Consider the following 18,190-nt stretch of genomic DNA (forward strand, 5'->3'; position numbering starts at 1 on the left):
CTACTGTGAGGCCTGCTCCCTTCATAGGCTAACATTGGGGCTGCTCTCATACATTGTTGAAGTGGCAGCTGCTGAACTGAAAGGAGCAGGAAGGTCATATTTAGTATGGCCAGAATGGTAATATAAAATCCTGCTGAGTGGTGAAGTCGGATTTAATATTACTATTCTAGAAATGCCACTTTTAGAAAGTGAGCATTTCTTTGCACTAAAATCTTGTTGTGCCCTTCAATCCACGTCTGGCTAGGTTTAGTTGACAGCTCCTTGTGCATTCACTCAGACACACCCCAAACACAGGGTACTCAGCCTCACTTGCATACATCTGCATTTTGAATGGGTCTTCCTGGGCTGGGAGGGTGGAGGGCCTGCTCTCACACAAAGGACTGCCACACCCCCTACTGGGACTCTGGCAGACAGGATTGAGCTGAAAGGGGGCTTGGTGCATTTCTTAGGGACTCTTTGAAGTCACCCCCACTTCAAAGGCACAACTTAGTATAAAACAGGGCCTCTGCCCTACCTCATCAGACACTTGCTGGAGAAGAAACCTGAACCAGAAACTACATCCTGCCAAGAAGAACTGCCTGGCTGCTCAAAGGACTCACCTGTCTGCTTTCTACAAAGGACTGCTGCCTTGCTGTTGCCCTGCTGCCTTGCTGACCTCTTGTCTGGCTGTGAAAGTTCTCTCCAAGGGCTTGGATAGAGCTTGCCTCCTGTTCCTTGAAGTCTCAGGACCAAAAAGACTTCTCTCTTCCTCTTGGACGCTCCGTGCGCCGAACTTTTCGACGCACAGCTTGTTCTGTGGCCAGAAAAACGCCGCACACCAACGCTGATCAACGCGACGTCTTCGGGACGACCGAAACTTTGACGCACGGCCTCGCAAGGACAACGCCGCCCGACTTCCCGGGAGAAATCGACGCGACGCCTGCCGTGAGATCAAAACTTTGACGCACGGCCTCGCAAGGACAACGCCGCCGACTCCGCAGGAGAAATCGACGCGACGCCTGCCGTGAGATCTAAACTTTGACGCATGGCCTCGCAAGGACAACGCCGCCCGACTTTCCAGGAGAAATCGACGCAACGCCTGCCGTGATATCAAAACTTTGACGCACGGCCTCGCAAGGACAACGCTGCCCGACTCCGCCAGAGAAATCGACGCGACACCTGCCGTGAGATCGAAACTTCGACGCGCAGCCCCGCAGAACGACGCGCAGCCGGAAAACAAGCAGGAAAATCCCCGCACAGACCCGGGACATCTGGTACTCCCCGCAAACCACAGTAAGAGACTGTCCACGCGCCGGAAAACGACGCCCGACTCCCCGCGTGGAAAATAACGACGCAAGTCCGTGTGTGCTGAGGAGAAATCGACGCACACACCAGTTTTCCACGCACCTCTTCTCCTGTGGCCCTCTGAGGAGATTTTCCACCAGAAACCAGGTACTTTGTGTTTGAAAGAGACTTTGTTTACTTTCTAAAGACTTAAGACACTTTCTATCACTTCTCAGTGATAACGTTACAAATTCGTATTGCAACTTTGATCGTTTTGACCTGAAGATACCCAGATAAATATTATATGTTTTTCTAAATACTGTGTGGTGTATTTTTGTGGTGTTATGCTATGGTTTTGTATGATTTATTGCACAAATGCTTTATACATTGCCTTCTAAGTTAAGCCTGACTGCTCGTGCCAAGCTACCGAGGGTGAGCACAGGCTGATTTTGGATTGTGTGTGACTTACCCTGACTAGAGTGAGGGTTCTTGCTTGGACAGAGGGCAACCTGACTGCCAACCAAAAACCCCATTTCTAACATAGGGTATGTGTATGCTACTCAATAAATCACTGAGTAAAGTACACATGCTCTTTCTAGAAAAGGAACCCAGGCTTTCTGCGATAACAATCAGTTATGATGGATGGACAAGCACCAAAATGTAAGCTTTTTGAGTTGGCCTAACCCAGACATGCCTCCGCTTGCAACACGTTGGTCTAGGGGATGCTACAAAGAGTTCTGGGTGCTACACCAAAATCAAAATTCAGTGCAAAATAACTTTTTGGTTTAAAACCTGATCTGTGCTACTTATCCAGGGCTCCCAAAATCTACTCCACGGTGAGTCAATTGTTATCGGATTGAGCTATTTTTAGGACCTACCAGCTCCTTCTGGTGAGATGACAAATAACAGATGCTCTGTTCAGCCAGAGAGTGAAAAAGATGCCTTTAAATCATGTTCTTGTTGCATTTGTTCTGTGTTCAGAGACAGAGGTTAAAAGTTACTTTGTCTTTTTCCATTCTGACTGCAGAATTCCAGGATTGTCTAACTTGTCCTGTCTGACCTGCTGGCAAAATTGTGAGATGAAAGGCTAGGTGGGTTTTTCCTAACCCACAACATTTAAATAACTAAGTCTACTGTATAAACATTTCAAAATACATGTCAAAAGCTATGGAAGACCATTTTTGTTCTTCAATGTAATGAAAAAATATTTTAATAGGAATCAAATAAATAAGAACACTTTACTTGGTGATGTGCAAATGATAAATATGTTTCCTTAAAGCCAGTTCTCACAGAATATTAATACACCACGTAGTTTTATCACTAAAGCTACAAGTTAGTGGGAAGGTGTTAGAAATAGGGTCTCTAGTTGGCAGAGGTATGTATACACCCTTGTCAACAAAGGGACCACAATCTTAGTCAGGGTAAATCACACACAATTTAAATTACCTGGTGCCCACCCTCTCGCACTGAGCAGTCAGGCTTAACTTAGAAGGCAATGTGTAAAGTATTTGTGCAATCAATCCTACAGTAACACAGTGAAAACACCACAAAAATCCACCACGCAGGTTTAGAAAAACATAGGATATTTATCTGGTTAAATTAAGGTCAAAACAATAAAGGTTAAATAAGCACAATTTGAAATATCACTTTTGCAAGATTAAAAAGAGTCTTAAATCTTAGAAATCAACAGTTGTCTCTTGTTTACACAAAGTACCTGGTTTGCGTAAAAAAATAGCATGCATAGAGACCACAGAGGAGGAGATGCGTGGACAATTAGGGTGTGCATCGGATTTTCAGACACGGCACAGATGATGCATTGTTTCTTTCCACGCTGCAAGGGGATTGCGTCGATTTCCGCTGCAAAGGCTTGGTTCCTCACTGCGATGAGGGGATCTTTTTGACACCTAGGGACGATGTGTGGAAATTCTGGGCGTGCTGGGTCAAAGTAACAGGCGTTGCGTCGATCCGGTAGGTGATGCATCAAATTTTCTGTCACACTGCAGGCGCTGTGTCAATTCTTCACTCGGGAAATCAGGCTGCATTATTCTGGTTCGGCTGTGCATCGTTCCAGTAGAGCTGTGCGTCTAATTTCCGGCCACAAGGCAGGCACTGAGTTGATTCTTCACTCAAAAGTCAGGCTGCGTCATTCCGGTTTGGCTGTGCGGCAATTTTCTCATCGCAAGACGGGCTGTGCATCACTTCTGGCAGATTGTGCATCGATTTTTGGTGCACAAGGAGTTCCTTGAAGAGATGAAGTCTTTTTGGCTCTGAAACTTCAGAAAACAGGAGGCAAGCTCAATCTAAGCCCTTGGAGAGCACTTCTCAGCAAAGTCACAGGGCAGGAGGGCAGCAGGGCAACAGCAGAGGAGCAGTCCTTCACAGCAAAGCAGTGCAGATGAGTCCTTTGGACAGCCAGGCAGTTTCTCTTTACAGGTTGCAGGTTCAGATCCAGAAGTGTCTGAGTTGGTGGGGTCAGTGACCCAGTTTATATACCAGAAGATGCCTTTGAAGTGGGGGAGACTTCAAAGAGTGGTTTTGAAGTGCACAAGTTCCCCTTTCAGTACAATCCTGTCTGCCAGGGTCCCAGTAGAGAGTTTGGCATTCCATTGTGTGACGGCAGGCCACTAGCCTTTGAAATGTAAGTGTCAGGCTCTCCACCCTCCCAGCCTAGGAAGACCCATTCAGTATGCAGATGAGTGAAGGTGTGACTGAATATTATGTGCTTGTGGTTGTCTGGGTGAAATGCACAAGGGCGCTGTCAACCAGTCCAGTCAGACCTGGATTTGAGACAGGCTGCAAGGCACAGATGGATTTTAAGTGCAGAGAAATGCTCACTTTCTAAAAGTGGCATTTCTAAAGTAGTAATATATAATCCAACTTCACCAATAAGAAGGTTGTTGTATTACCATTCTGGCCTTAATAAATATGATCTGGTTACCCCTTTCTGATCAGACTCTACCACTCAAGCAGAATATGAGGGTAGCCCTAATGCTAGCTTATGAAAGGAGCAGGTCTCACAGTAGTGGAAAACGAATATAGGAGTTTTACACTACTAGGACACACCTGTACATGTCCTGCCTTTTACCTACGTATCACCCTGCCGTATGGGTTACCTAGGGCCTACTTTAGGGGTGACTTATATGTAGAAAAAGGGGCATTTAAGGCTTGGCAAGCACTTTCAAATGCCAAGTGGAAGTGGCAGTGAAACTACACACACGGGCCTTGCAATGGCAGGCTTGAGATGTGGTTAAGGGGCTACTTATGTGGGTGGCACAACCAGTGCTGCACGTCCACTAGTAGCATTCAATCTACAAGCCCTGGGTACATGTAGCGCACTTTACTAGGGACTTATAAGTAAATCAAATATGCCAATTGGGTATGGACCAATGTTACCATGTTTAAGGGAGAGAGCATATGCACTTTAGCACTGGTTAGCAGTGGTAAAGTGCGCTGAGTCCTAAAACCAGCAAAAACAGTGTCAGAAAAGTGGAGAGAGGCAGGCAAAAAGTTAGGGGATTACCGCCCTAAGGCTGTCAGGTCTAACAGAAGGTTTGTGGACATTTCTTGGACATTTATTGTCTGTAAATGACAGCGTGCTACTACATCATGCTTTAATAAAATATTTATTGAAAGTGGGAGTTTAAGCATAAACTGGAAAAAGACTTCTGCCCTGAAAGCAATGCTATTAGTAAACTAAGGCAAGTCACAGATCCTGTATACCCTATATGTGGGCTAGATTATTATTATACATGGAGCAAACATTTAGGGCCAGATTTACAATGCTTTGGCATGGGGCAGTGCAGCAAGCCTTCTTGCTGAGCTGCCTCACGTCAAAGCAAAAGGGCAGGAATGTGCCATATCTATGGGTACAGCATATTCCTGTCATTTTCCCCTGTGCTGGCGCACAAATTGCTGTTGGTGCAAGGGTGCCTGCATTGCGGGGATGATTGTTTTTGTGCAGGAAGGGGCACCTTTTAACACAAAAACAATCCCAAGAGGAATAAACGGGGAGAAATATCTTCATTTGCGTCACTTCTACGCCACCCCTGGAGGGGCATAGGGTTTTGACGCATTCCTAGGTTTAAAAAACCCTTGTAAATCTGGGAATGCGTCAAAATCCATGGGTGTTGCGTGGAATCACCCATGCGACACCCATGGAAATGCCTCCCCGATGCAAAGTAAGACAACGCAGCGACTTATGCTGCATTGCGATACTCCATCTCTGCAAGGCCATGTAAAGCCACGCAAAGTGGCTTTGCGTGGCCTTGTAGATACGGGTCAGCAGCCTGCGCCGCCAATGCATAAAAAAAAGTGACACATCAGCGGCTCAGGACGCTTGTAAATCAGGGCCTTAGTCTATTTAACCAAACAGAAGAGTTGTTTTGTACATCAGAAATGCTGAACTCACACACTTGAAGGTGCACTCAAATGTGAGAATGAAGGAAAATGCGACTCTGTAAAAGAAAATGACCTGCAGATCTAGTAACAATTTTATGATTTTTCGAGGCCTGTTATAATGCAAGCACCAGTGCAAACGCTTATTACTTCTGTGCCTAAAACTGGGCATTTAAGACTTTTTATAGGCATGCACGGTTATGCCTGGGCATATTATGATTTTACCTAGAGAAAGGGTGGTTGATGATGTCAAATAGACAGCGTGCCTGGGCATTTCAAACTGTGCCTTAGCATTTCAAGTTATGTTTAGGATTATGTGGTCCTGATTTTTACTTGTTATTCTTCAGGTATCTCACGACAGTAGCGTAACTAGCATATGGTTGGTAACTAAAATACATTTTTAATCACTTTAGTATCCTTTCTTTCGTCATCACTTATTGTATGTGCTATGATGTACAGTGATGTCACTTCTGGCAATGCCACGAAGATAAAACAAATCATGTGACATCACTTCCTGTAGTAGCACCAGGGTAAAAAGTCACATGATGTTGATTCCTGAAATGTCATGAAAGGACAAAGGGCATACTATGCTATTTCTACTGTCCCTGGTATTTTGGGGAACTGGCATAATTGCTCCTTATACTGTTATGGTGACAAAACATGTGCAATTACCATTGGATGGATGTAATATTTTGTGCAATACCCAACCTCAGTATTTTAGTAACAAGCACCCGTAAAACAGTATTTTATAACACATTTAAGCATTATATTCATTCTATAGAAAATCTCTCTTACTCAACAGTAGCGTAACTCAAAACCCAACTGCTCGGAATGAATGAGGGGGACGCGCTTGATGCATAGAAGAAAGCATTAGTAAATTGATACAAGTGAAATTACATGAGCTTAACGTGTTATTAATGATCGCAATATCACAACTTTACATCAACGAGTAATAAGTGTGTGTCTGTGTAAGCATGTGTATATCTATGTATATAAAGCAATGTATGCAGAAAGTACAAACAAGATTTTTAGATGCAGGCAAAATGTCCTTCATATGGAATAACAGGTGTTATTGTTTCATGGAATAGAAGTTACATTGCATGATCCTTTCCACAATGTAAACAGTTTAATGTCACATCCTTTATTATATGTTGTGCTGCTCTCCTCCTAATTTAAGATTAGATAAATACAGACCACGACATGGAGTTTCCAACAAGGAAAAGTTTGATTTTGAGGCACACATCTACTTCGATGATGCATTTCTCAAAGAGACGGAAGAGCTGAAGGAAAGGCGTGTCAATAGCTATGTGGAGTGCCTGGCGACAGCCATAGAAGAAGTGCACAGGTATGGCCACCATCCATCCTGCAGCCAACTAGCAGGAGAGGGTATATATGCATGCATAAATGTGCCATAAGCAATGTCCCCCCTATTTTTTTTATTTCCCCTTGCTCACCAAGAGACTATGGGCCTGATTACGATCTTGACGTGAGGGATATTCCATCCTCCATATTACGATTTATATAGAATGTAATGGAATTGTAATTACAGCTTAAGTCACTGCGTCACCTATGCATATCTGGGTAGATCAGGTTTTGGTTTGGGGATAACATAGGAAGTGTCCCTCAGCCATTCAATTCAATATGCAATATGCTGGAATTATAAAGTACTTTTTCCTAGACGTTTTACTGAAACAGCATAGTTTGCTGAGAACTTGAAACATTGTAAAAGTGCACACAATTTCAAATGACATCCTGTTTCGACAATTCTTTGTGTCCCTCCTCCAAAATACAATGTTTTTTTCTACATAGCTCAGGCTGTTTCCAAAGTTGACATTGAGATACAACACATTAGCAAAGAACAATAATACAGAAAATAAAATCCAATGCAAAAAAAGTAACACCATATGCTTTAGAGAGCGCTGTAAAGTGAACCGAATAACCTCTAGGTTGTTGAAGGTATGTCCTTCATTGAAATGCCAGAAACAAATCTGAACAAAAGAGATTAACTAAGTTGCCATTGGTTCTGATAGATAATTCATGAGTGTTCCAAGCTCTTTTGTGGCTTAGTGTAACAAGTGCAGACTTATGCAGATTACAGTCGGGTTGGTCTGAACATTACTGGTAAACTGAGATGAGTGCAGAAAGATGGCCTGAGCAGGAATGTAAACTCTGTGGAAGGGAAGAATGAAGCAGAACCGGCCTCGCAACAGCTAACGAAGAGAAAAGGAAGGAAGCAAAGCAGGAGTTGTCTGGGTAGGACCAGTATTCTCCGTCAGTGGCGTAGCGTGGGTTGTCAGCACCCGGGGCAAGGCAAGTAATTTGCGCCCCCTAACCCGGGGCAAGGCAAGTAATTTGCGCCCCCTAACCCGTGGATTTTAGCACTCGAGTCTCTTCCAAGATGTTGCGCCCGGTGCGGCCGGCCCCCCCTGCACCCCCCACGCTACGCCACTGTTCTCCGTGGAAGACAACAACAAAATAGGACTGGTTTAGTTAGGCTGATGAGCAAAGCAGGACTGGCTATCCTTTTGTCCTTGTCCATACTGTCCTTAGCACCTCTTCCCTTCTCCATGTGGCATTATTTACTATAATAATATTTTTTATGTAACACTGCATATCACAAATGTGATGTTTGTAAGACCTGTCAATAACAGACACCATTATTCAATTTATGGTACTCTTATTGCCTTTCAGGGCACGCACCCTTTATAATGGGCCAATGCTTTCAACTTTATTATTGATGCTGAAGCTAGCACTGATTCTCTTTCGTGTATATCAATATCTCTTCAGCTGCAGTCTGTGATTTGTTTCTGGGCTGAGCACCAGTCCTAAATTGCTGTAAGAGAAGTGACAGGGAGCATTATTTTTTGATACATTAAGGTCTGACAATCTCCAGGAGGCAATCACAACATTGTTTGTCTCTCTAAAAAGAGACTCGAAAGTGCAGGAGGAAAACACTGCTACACACAACATAACCACAGCGCAATTATCCTTTCTTTGCTACTGTCCCCCTTCTACCTCACCTTATGTGAATGACTTCCTTCCCTTTCTCCCTTGATGCCATACTCTCTTGCCTTCATGCCCTCTCCCTCTGAGCTTTGAGTCTGTAACTTCTGTGGCTCTGTAGTTTACTTGCCCAACTTAACTGACCTCGTGGGTGGTTGCGGCCTGCAATACCACTTGAGGCAGCCCCTCAGTAGACAATAGTGCTGTGACTCATTATGGAAAGTTCACTGTCTTTAAGAGGTCCCTTTACTTTCATACTGCTGTCACACTCGACCCCCTGTTTGCCGTCCAAAAACCAAAAGATATTCTGCCTCTATTCCTCCTCCCGATAACACCAAATATATTTTCATATTATGTCTGCAAGAACTTTGAAAAATCACTTTGTTTCTCACAGCAGAAAAGGTGAAAAGCATTGTTTTAAATGGGATTTTTTGACTGCAGTAGATTATTAAGGTCATCATTTTGAATGCATAATTAATGGTTTCCTTTGTTTAACCCGATCTCCCCTGGTGTTTGGCAGGGGAGGTGGGATTGATTTAATCCACCCTTAAAGGAAAATCCAACACAGACACTGCACATAAAGGCTTATGTGAATTAAAAGCGCATGCAGACGTTGAGAAATTTAGGGCCTCAAAACGAGTTTGGCAGAGGGGATTACTCCATCAGAAATGTGACGGATATCCCGTCCGCTGTATTACAAGTTCCGAAGGACATGATGGAACTCATAATAAGGTGGACAGGACATCCTTCACATTTGTGATGGAGTAATCCCCTCCACCAAACTCGTAATGTGGCCCTAAGTGCGTAGTGGTAAGAGAGGCTGCATAGCCAATCAGGCATGCAGCTTAGACAGCAAATAGGTTGCAAGACAAGAATTTTGGTCGCCAGATTTTCTCCAAACAAAAGTGATCTGACTGTTTGATTATTCATTCAAAAGCCTGTATTAAATTTTCTTTTTTGCTGTACGTTATCAATGCCCATTATAGTATTGCATTTCCTTTGTGTCATGCAAGATAATGCAAGGGCAACTCAAATCTAAAGTTAGATTTACCAAGTAACATGAGGCTGACTTGCGTGGCCCTGCAGTGTTTGATAAATCTGAAGTAATGCAAGGCAGCACAAGTTGCTGCCTTTCATTACTCTGTCCCAGGGAGGCGTTCCATGGGTGGAGCATGGGTAGTCTCAAGATTCCACCCATAGAGTTTTCCAGATTTACCAGGATTGCTAGACTTGGAACTGCATCAAAAAATGTTGCCTTCCCAAGGGAGCTGTAGCAAGGTGAAATATGTTTATTTTTCCTCTTTCTACGTGTGCTGCAAAGTGCAGCACACGTAGAAAGAAGAAAAAGCCTCAGAGGATTGTTTTTGTGCTGGAAGTTGTTCTTCCTGCACAAAAACAGTTCTGCTCACAATGCAGGCATCCTGGCACCACGGCGCAAGGGTGTCTGCATTGCAGGAATGCAGGACATTAGGCACCAGTACAAGGAGAGGACAAAAATGCACCATATAATGTTGAAAATGGTGCATTGCTGCCCTCTACCTTTCATGCAGAGCAGGAAGGTGTCTTGCTGTGCTGCGTTGCGTTGCATGAAAGTTGGATAAATCTGGGCCTGTATATCTTCTGCAATCATAGAAGGCCGCATGGTAAGAGAAAACAATTCCAGGGTAGAAACAGTCTAGAAAGCAAAGAGGTCAAATGGGTTGTAAGTGCATATGATAGCCCTAGCCTACCCAGTGAATGCACCCCTTGTTAGGAAACATTCCATGCTAGAAAGTTTTGCCTTCTCCCCATAATCCTTTAAACTAACCACTTAATGGGCAAAGTGGAGGAGGTCAGGTACATAAAAATGCCAACTGGTGACATGTTCATGACAGAGCATGTGTGATCTCAGACTAAGTAGAGTATTGGAGACTAAGGAAAAAGTGGCTATTCAAAAACAATTAAACCTTTGTGTTGAGGCCAGTCTTATTTTTTTGTAGATTTTTTTATCTTTCTTCTTTAAATAACTAATGGCCTCATGTAGTAATGTGTTTTGCACTCACAACACCTCTGGTGAGGTAAAAATATCGTATTTGATAAGACAAAACTCAAAGTAACAATGTACAAAACGTACATTGTGAGTCACATATTATTTTGCGATTCTATGTGCTCACACAACAATTCCTTACAAATCACAAGGAAAAGGGGATGTTAAAAGTGTGTACCTCGTTCACATGAATTGCAAGGGTATGTATTGATTATTTGCAATTGTATCTGTGATTGCAAACTATTGATTAGATACTGACTTCCAAATTGGGGTAGTAAAACATTTGCAAAGTAGAAGCTCTACTTTAGAGACTGCTTAAAACTTTGTAAATGTTGGCTGCAGGCATGAGGGTAGAGGACACATTCCAGGGAACTGCTGCATGATTTTCCCAAAGTCTTTTTACCATGAATTTTATTTATTTTTTATTACAGAACCTGTCCCTTTAAGGGACAAAGCCCGCCTTCTAGGCATCAAGGCTTTTTGCGAATAGGAATATAGTGATGGATGTCTGCTTTCCGTCGCCTCACCTGCAGCCATTCTATAAGAACTGCTCACTATTATGCATGGAGCACAATTTCTGCAAATCTGACCAAACTCTTATTTTGTGTGTGCTGACAGATTAGTAAATGCACCGCAGTGCAACATTATCATGTGGTCCACAAAAGATCCTAGGGAAAAATTGCATCTGTAAGGAAATCGTTGGATAGTACGTTAGGGCTCTAAATTATGACTAAACCATACATGGAGACAGGAAAAATAGAAAATTGTTTCAGTAGGAATTACACAGCAACCAAGCACAAGCAGGATTTTAGATAGATCCCTCTTAATGTGCCTCTCTAATGTAGGCTCGCTACACTACACAGAAAAAACAACTTCTTGATGAAATCGGGCTACAACCTCTATTTCCCTTTGTATGTTGCTTGGTGGTTTTAATGAATTAAACTCTGATTTTAACTGTTCAGCTGCTACTTTAAAACCTATTTGGGTGTCTTTTTTGATCAATGTAATGTGATTGACTATGAAAACGTGCTATTGTCATTCGACTTCTTTTGATTTTGTAATTTTCAGGGTGTTTACATATAATAAGGAAACTCAGTTGGCAAGTAATTTGGATTCAGATGCAAGCACTCTCCGGACCAGGTTTACAGTAACACCTTATGGGGGGCAGCTCCAATACACTCTCCCCAATGGCAACTTTTTATATGTGCACTTGAAGGACAAGGATCGTATTCGGCACAAAAAGAGATGGTCACAGGTAAAGTGAACTCAAAATCCATCCAAGCAAGGTTGCTTATGGGGACTTAGATGGGTGAGAGGCGGGTCACCAAACTGTGGTTAAACTATGGACAGCACATTAGTCCCTCTAAAATACTGTCGGCTACTGTATTTCAAAGAAAGTAGATGTGGAGTCAAGAATAGTAAATGTATTACCCCCGTATATAACTTCCTTGTTGAAATAGTCATTGTTGTTGATTGTGGTACAGATATTGTTGCTTCACAGTGTTGTTGAGTTCGACATTGTAGCATACAACTGAGGGCCCACTTCAATCTGTCAAATAATTTACCTTGTCATAATATGACTCTTCTCTGCTCCACTGAAGAAGATTCACCAGCTAATTTTGACTGGGAATGATTAGTTGTACTTACAACCTGAACTATCCAATGATTCGGTCGCATTATTTATTGCCATTGCTATTATAAATTGTATTTTCTGCAAACCAAGAAAAAAAATATGAGCTTCTTTAATACAAAAAAGGGATTTTCCAATTATATTTAGGTATTCCCAGAAGATAAAACCCTTGTCCTGCCTTCCAAATATAAATGTAAGGCTAAAGGGACTCATTTAAGGTTAGGCAGAGGAGCAGCCATCAACCAAATCAAGGGGCATTTCTACGAGAGGCTTGAGCCACCGGAGCGTCACCTTATTTGATGCTCCGGTGGTGTAGGCCTCTCAGTCAAATCTATAGGGCCAAGCAGAGCCACTTTGCTTGGCTTTTCAGGGCCCTATATATATGGAGTAACGCAACGCAGCACAAGTTGCTTTGTTTCCTTACTCTCCCCCAGGGGGCATTCCATGGCCATTGTGGAGAGTTTTCCCACGCAACACCCATGGATTTTGATACTGCCTCAGATTTACTTATTGACATAAACCTGGGGCAGCGCCAAAACCTTACACCTCCCCAGGGGTGGCTTAAACAGGGGAAATATTTTTATTTCTCCTGGTTTATTCCTCTTTCCATATGTTGTGTATTTTGTAGCACACCTAGAAAGAGGAAAAAAACTCTCCAGACTGTTTTTGTTCAGGAAGGTGCCCCTTCTTGCACAAAACAATCCTGCATTCAACGCAGACACCCTTGCACCATGGTGCAAGGGTGCCTGCATTGGCGCTAGTCAGCAAATTGTGCGCCGGCACGGGGAGAAGGCACAGGAGTGCAACATATTTCATCAATATGGTGCATTCCATCCCTTTTACATTGGTTTAGGACAGTGCAGCAAGAAGACTTGTGGTGCTGCCCTACGACAATTGCCCATAAATATGGGCCTACGTTTGTTTCTGTAAAACAAAATAGCAAAGGCCGGAACACACTCAGGATTATTTCTGTGCAGGTGAGGAATATTGTAATTTCCTGTATTTGACCAGTATGTCTGTCCTGTTGTTGCAAACAAGATTAATCCTAATTAGAAGGTCTGCCCTGACTAAGGCAAGTCTTATGAAACTGTTATGCAGGAAGCCTTCTTGCAGATTTGCCGTAGGCGAGGGGTTTCTGAAGGCAGACTGGCACAGCTGTTGGAAACGCTAAATGACGCAGGAGAACCACAAGTTAGAACCAAGCATCAGCCAATTTACTGGGAATTCCTCCTCTCCATTCACACTAGGCGAGTAGTCGTTGACATATTTGTCCATATATACCTTACATGGTGCAAATAGAGGTTTAGGATAAAATGTGCAGAATGATTGGAAATGATGTGTTAGGATGGCAGCAAAGAGCTCGGCATATCCCAACTCCCTGTCTGCTTAATAATCTTTTCCCTCTGCCCCAGTGTACCCAAATACGCCTACTGACAATGTAACACTCACCCAATAGGATGACATTACTAATCATAAAGTGCTTAGTTTGTGTGCTGTCGTTTCAGATTATGTACCTCTATTATTTGTTGGGATGGAAGCTCTACAGAAAGTATGAATGCTCAGCAGTAGGGCAAGGAACTGAAAGCCCAGAAACTTTGAGACAAAATTTAAAGGTACTCCATTTCGAATTCCATTGTTTGTAGTTCGAGCATAGTGCCTGTGTAAATGTAACATAGTTTGTGTGAAGAGCTGGCAGTGTGGTCCTTCATTACGGAACAGCAGAAAAAGAGGTGGCGGGCCTAAGGCAGAGGAACCTATAAACTACCAGATCCTGACTGGTTAACAAATGGACGCAGGCTGTGGTTAACTTCCTTCAAACAATGTGCAAAACTGATTTTATATCATTTGCTGGCCTAATTCAGGCAATGGCACACGCATTAGTGTCCCAATTCTTGTTGGTTTTCAGCTGAACATTACCTGCATTGTACTATGTACTGGCTGGCATTGGTTTGTTTGCCTTAGTAAATAAAGATGAAAGTTTATAGATGTTTGATCTGGCTAACATAATAAAAGGCCAAAAAAAATTCTCCAGAAAAATACCACAGGAGAAGCAAACATTATTAAGTTCTCTTTTGAAAACGATTCTTTGTCATTATAACTTTTATCATCCTCATCCCCTTCTCCCGCTGTTAGATCTGTCTGGAGATAGTTTCAGCTCATGTGCAAGGGTAATGCATGTACACCAAATGCGGGTGCATGTGAAAGCATTTAAAAACAGCTGCAAGAGAACTAGAGAGAGAAAGATACAGAGAAAATAATGCCTAGCGTTCTAGATGGTGTACATTTAGGTGTGGCTCAAATACAACTGAGTTGTTATTCCCAGTGTAATGTACACTGAAAGGTAGTCTGATCAAACAAGGTTCCCACATATTGTTCTGCATGAATGCCATTCATCAGGCCAATAAGCCCTAATCTGTTTAACACCATTCTTAATGAAAATTGTCTCCAGTTTTGTTGTTCACCAATGTTTGTGTCTAATCAGCTCATTTGTAGTTTCCTTTTTTTGTTAATTTTCCTCTTTAAAGGACATTTTCTCTAACCTACAATTATTTTCTCTCTTCTATTACGTCTGGCTTACCTCACCCTGTGTTTTATTTTTTGCAACCTGGCAGAACCACTCTACCTATCCACTATTTTTCCTTATGCTACCCATGTTTCTTATTACTGTCAGATGGCCTCTAAAACCCTATTTTTATCCAGTTTACCATGTCATAATAGGCATAGAAAACACATTATTGTGACCCAAGTTTCCACGATGCAGCCAGCACATTGCTCATGACATTTTTTGCTGTGTAGAGATGCAAAGCTTTTTCTACATGCCTCCTATTTTTTTATTTCTAAACTCTGTGATCTTTTTAATATTCATTACATTTTTAAAGTTTCAAACTACAAAAAGAGAAAACTTTGAATTGAAGAGATTTGGTTAAGAAAATATCTTTTAATAGGAGCATTTTCTCGTAAAAAACATTTTTACAGGAAATATTCTTACAAAAGCTCTTTGGTAATTCTCATACATGCTAAATTGGTTAACACTGCAAACTTCCCATAGTGGACAAAGTGTGACGTTTCCCAAGTTAGTTCAGATTTCAAGGCTATTGTTGTAAATTTGAACACCAGCTTGTCCTGCATGGCTTCCTAGGGAAATTAACCAACTTTACTGTACTGATTTCCAGCGGAACTCACCTACTACACTTACACTGCATTGTTTTCTAGGTAAATTATACCAATTTACCACTTCCAAGAAAAACTAACCTAATGATGAGGCAATGCTTTCTAGGGAGAGACATCTCTGCACTAGGTCTGAGGGACACTAACTGGCTTCTTTGCACCCAATGGACACCAACAGACCGTAATGCACTACATCTAAAGAACACCAACACAATACATGCATCTCAGAGACAATAGCCCACCATACTGCGTTGAAACCTACGGACACCAACCGACATGCTTTACTGCTTCCATAGGATTTACAGTTTAGCCTGCCTAATAAGGACTCAAATGCTCTCCTTGGTGGTCTTCAGCTGTAAACATGAGTTCAGTGTCTGTTTCTTTCTGTTTAAGCTTTGGTCCCTTTTACAAACACCAGCTAATTGTGAATGAACTAGAAATAAAGAAAGTGAAATAAAACTTTCTAGGGGAATTCTCACATATATTTGTCTTCTGAAAAAGTTAAACTAATTAAGTAGCAGTATTAGAAAAGTGAAGGTTATGCCGCAGACATATCTATGATTCTTCCACACAAAAGTCAACCCGTCCATGATCTTTCCTCACAATACAGACTCTATCAATAAGTAAATAAATAGATAAGTAACTGAATGAATAAATAAACTGTTAAGATATACAGTTTCATACATCACTGTATGAATGAATGAACATATGTATTTACATGAGTCACAAAGTGGGGTAAGAGTTTTGCTCTGGGGTTTTGGGTTTACTGGAGACCTCAGATATAATTGATTACATGTGAAAGCATAGACTGAAAAATCATATTAATGCAACATATGACAACATAAAACAACATAACACAATAAACATCACATCAAAAACACAACAAAATATGACAAAGTAACTGAAACACACAACACAACATCATAACTACACCAACAGAGAACAACACAAGAAGAAATGCATAACACAATAACATAATTTAATAACACTGTTACATACCACAAAAAAAATAAAAAAGCAACATAACACACCACAAACCAAATACACAATAATAAAAATCACAACAAAACAACCATAACTCAACACGACAAACCAACACCATTCCACATCAACTAAACCCACACAACAAAAACACAGCTCTGTCTAACAACAGAACACAGAAGAACAACAAAAGTGCATTGGTCGGCATTTGTGTTGTCACTTTATTGTTGTATTTGTTGTTCCATTGTGTTGTGTTGCAATGCTATTTTGTGTTGCTGCTGTGTTATGTTATTTTGTTTCTTGAGTCTAATTTTGAATGGATTGTTGTGCAGTTGTTGTGTGCTTGCAGTGTACTTGTTAACATTTGTTTTGTCATTGTGTTATATTGTGTTGCTGTGTTGTATTTTTTGGTGTGTTGTATAAACATTTGGTCTGTACCTGTTGTTGTGTAGTGCTTTTGTTACATTTTTGTGTTGTGTGTTGTCTTTTCTTTCTATTGTGTTAATATGAAGTGCTATTGTAATGTTGTTCTGTTTGCTGTGGTAATGTTGTTGTGTAGCATCATAGTACAATTGTTTTGCCTCAAGTGCAGTCTGCTTGCATAGAAATATACAACAGTCATACAACCTCCACCATTGATCGACTTTCATGATAGAGTGGTAAAGGCTGGTATGCCAAGCAATTAACTATTTACCACCATGGATATGCAATGCAACCAACCAAATAGTTTGTGATCGATCTCATATATCCACAAAATGTATCTCCACTCTTTCGCCATAAATTAATTGTTTTTCTTTCTTCATCTATATTGTTATGCATTCATAAAATACAACCTGTACAAAAATATAAATGCTTTTGCCTACCTATTTCACACATCCACCATTTTCTGCAAATGACAGACTTCCTAATATTATTTGCTTCCCTACATTTTATTTTTTTACCAGTGGTGTATTTTAAAAAGAAGGGCAGTGCATAATCATAGACTGCATTGCACAATGGCTGTGTGTCATTTAGCAGATAGGATTCATAAAGCATTTTGTAGGTGTAAAATCGACTGACAAGTACAAATCAAGTTAGTCCGCAGTCTTTACAATGCAGGTAATTACTACACAGGTAAGTACCATGGAGGCCTCTTTTTGGTACTGTGCGTGGCTGTACTTTACCATACAAGTATGTTAATTTTTAATGACATGAATATTATGTCATTTAAAAAAAAGGTGATTTGGTAAGGGTAATGGAGGTTCGCAGTAAAGGTAGGTTATTGGTTAAAGAGTTCAGGGATGGGTAGAAGTAAAGGGACGTAAGGGTTTTCTAAGGTTCCAGGGAGGTAGAGGTAAAGCGAGGCTAGCCGCTAAAAAGATGTGATTAGTGATGTCATAAATAACGTAGCTGAACATGTCATGAGTAATGTATTATGTCAGGTAATAAGTAGTGCATGGAAGGGATGCAAGTTATAGTTGGCTAAGTAACTAATAACTGGTGAGCTTCAGTGGGTTTTTGTTTGTTTTAAAGCATTTTTTTAATATTATTATATAAGTTCTAGCTATAATGTCACTTTAACCTTTGTTTTTTATGGAATTTCTAAGGCTTCTTCAATGTACGTTAAAATCTTGAGCTAATATCTCAGTACGTTACCTAATTATAAAATCACTTTAACCTATGTTTTTCAGTGAGTATAAATATATATATATATGCATACATAGAGAGACAGACAAACAGATTGA

At 41.3% G+C, this 18,190-nt stretch overlaps 1 protein-coding gene across 1 annotated transcript in view; it reads left to right on the forward strand.

The window, feature by feature from the left end:
• Positions 1–18,190, forward strand: part of LOC138295883 (chitin synthase chs-2-like) — a 442,200-nt gene that overhangs the window by 180,803 nt on the left and 243,207 nt on the right. The window contains exons 6-8 of the mRNA XM_069234486.1: positions 6,836–7,003; positions 11,756–11,942; positions 13,823–13,930. Coding sequence (XP_069090587.1) covers positions 6,836–7,003; positions 11,756–11,942; positions 13,823–13,930 — 463 coding nt within the window. The remainder of the gene's footprint in view (positions 1–6,835; positions 7,004–11,755; positions 11,943–13,822; positions 13,931–18,190) is intronic.

The sequence above is a fragment of the Pleurodeles waltl genome, chromosome 5, assembly GCF_031143425.1.
Source record: "Pleurodeles waltl isolate 20211129_DDA chromosome 5, aPleWal1.hap1.20221129, whole genome shotgun sequence".
NCBI lineage: Eukaryota > Metazoa > Chordata > Amphibia > Caudata > Salamandridae > Pleurodeles > Pleurodeles waltl.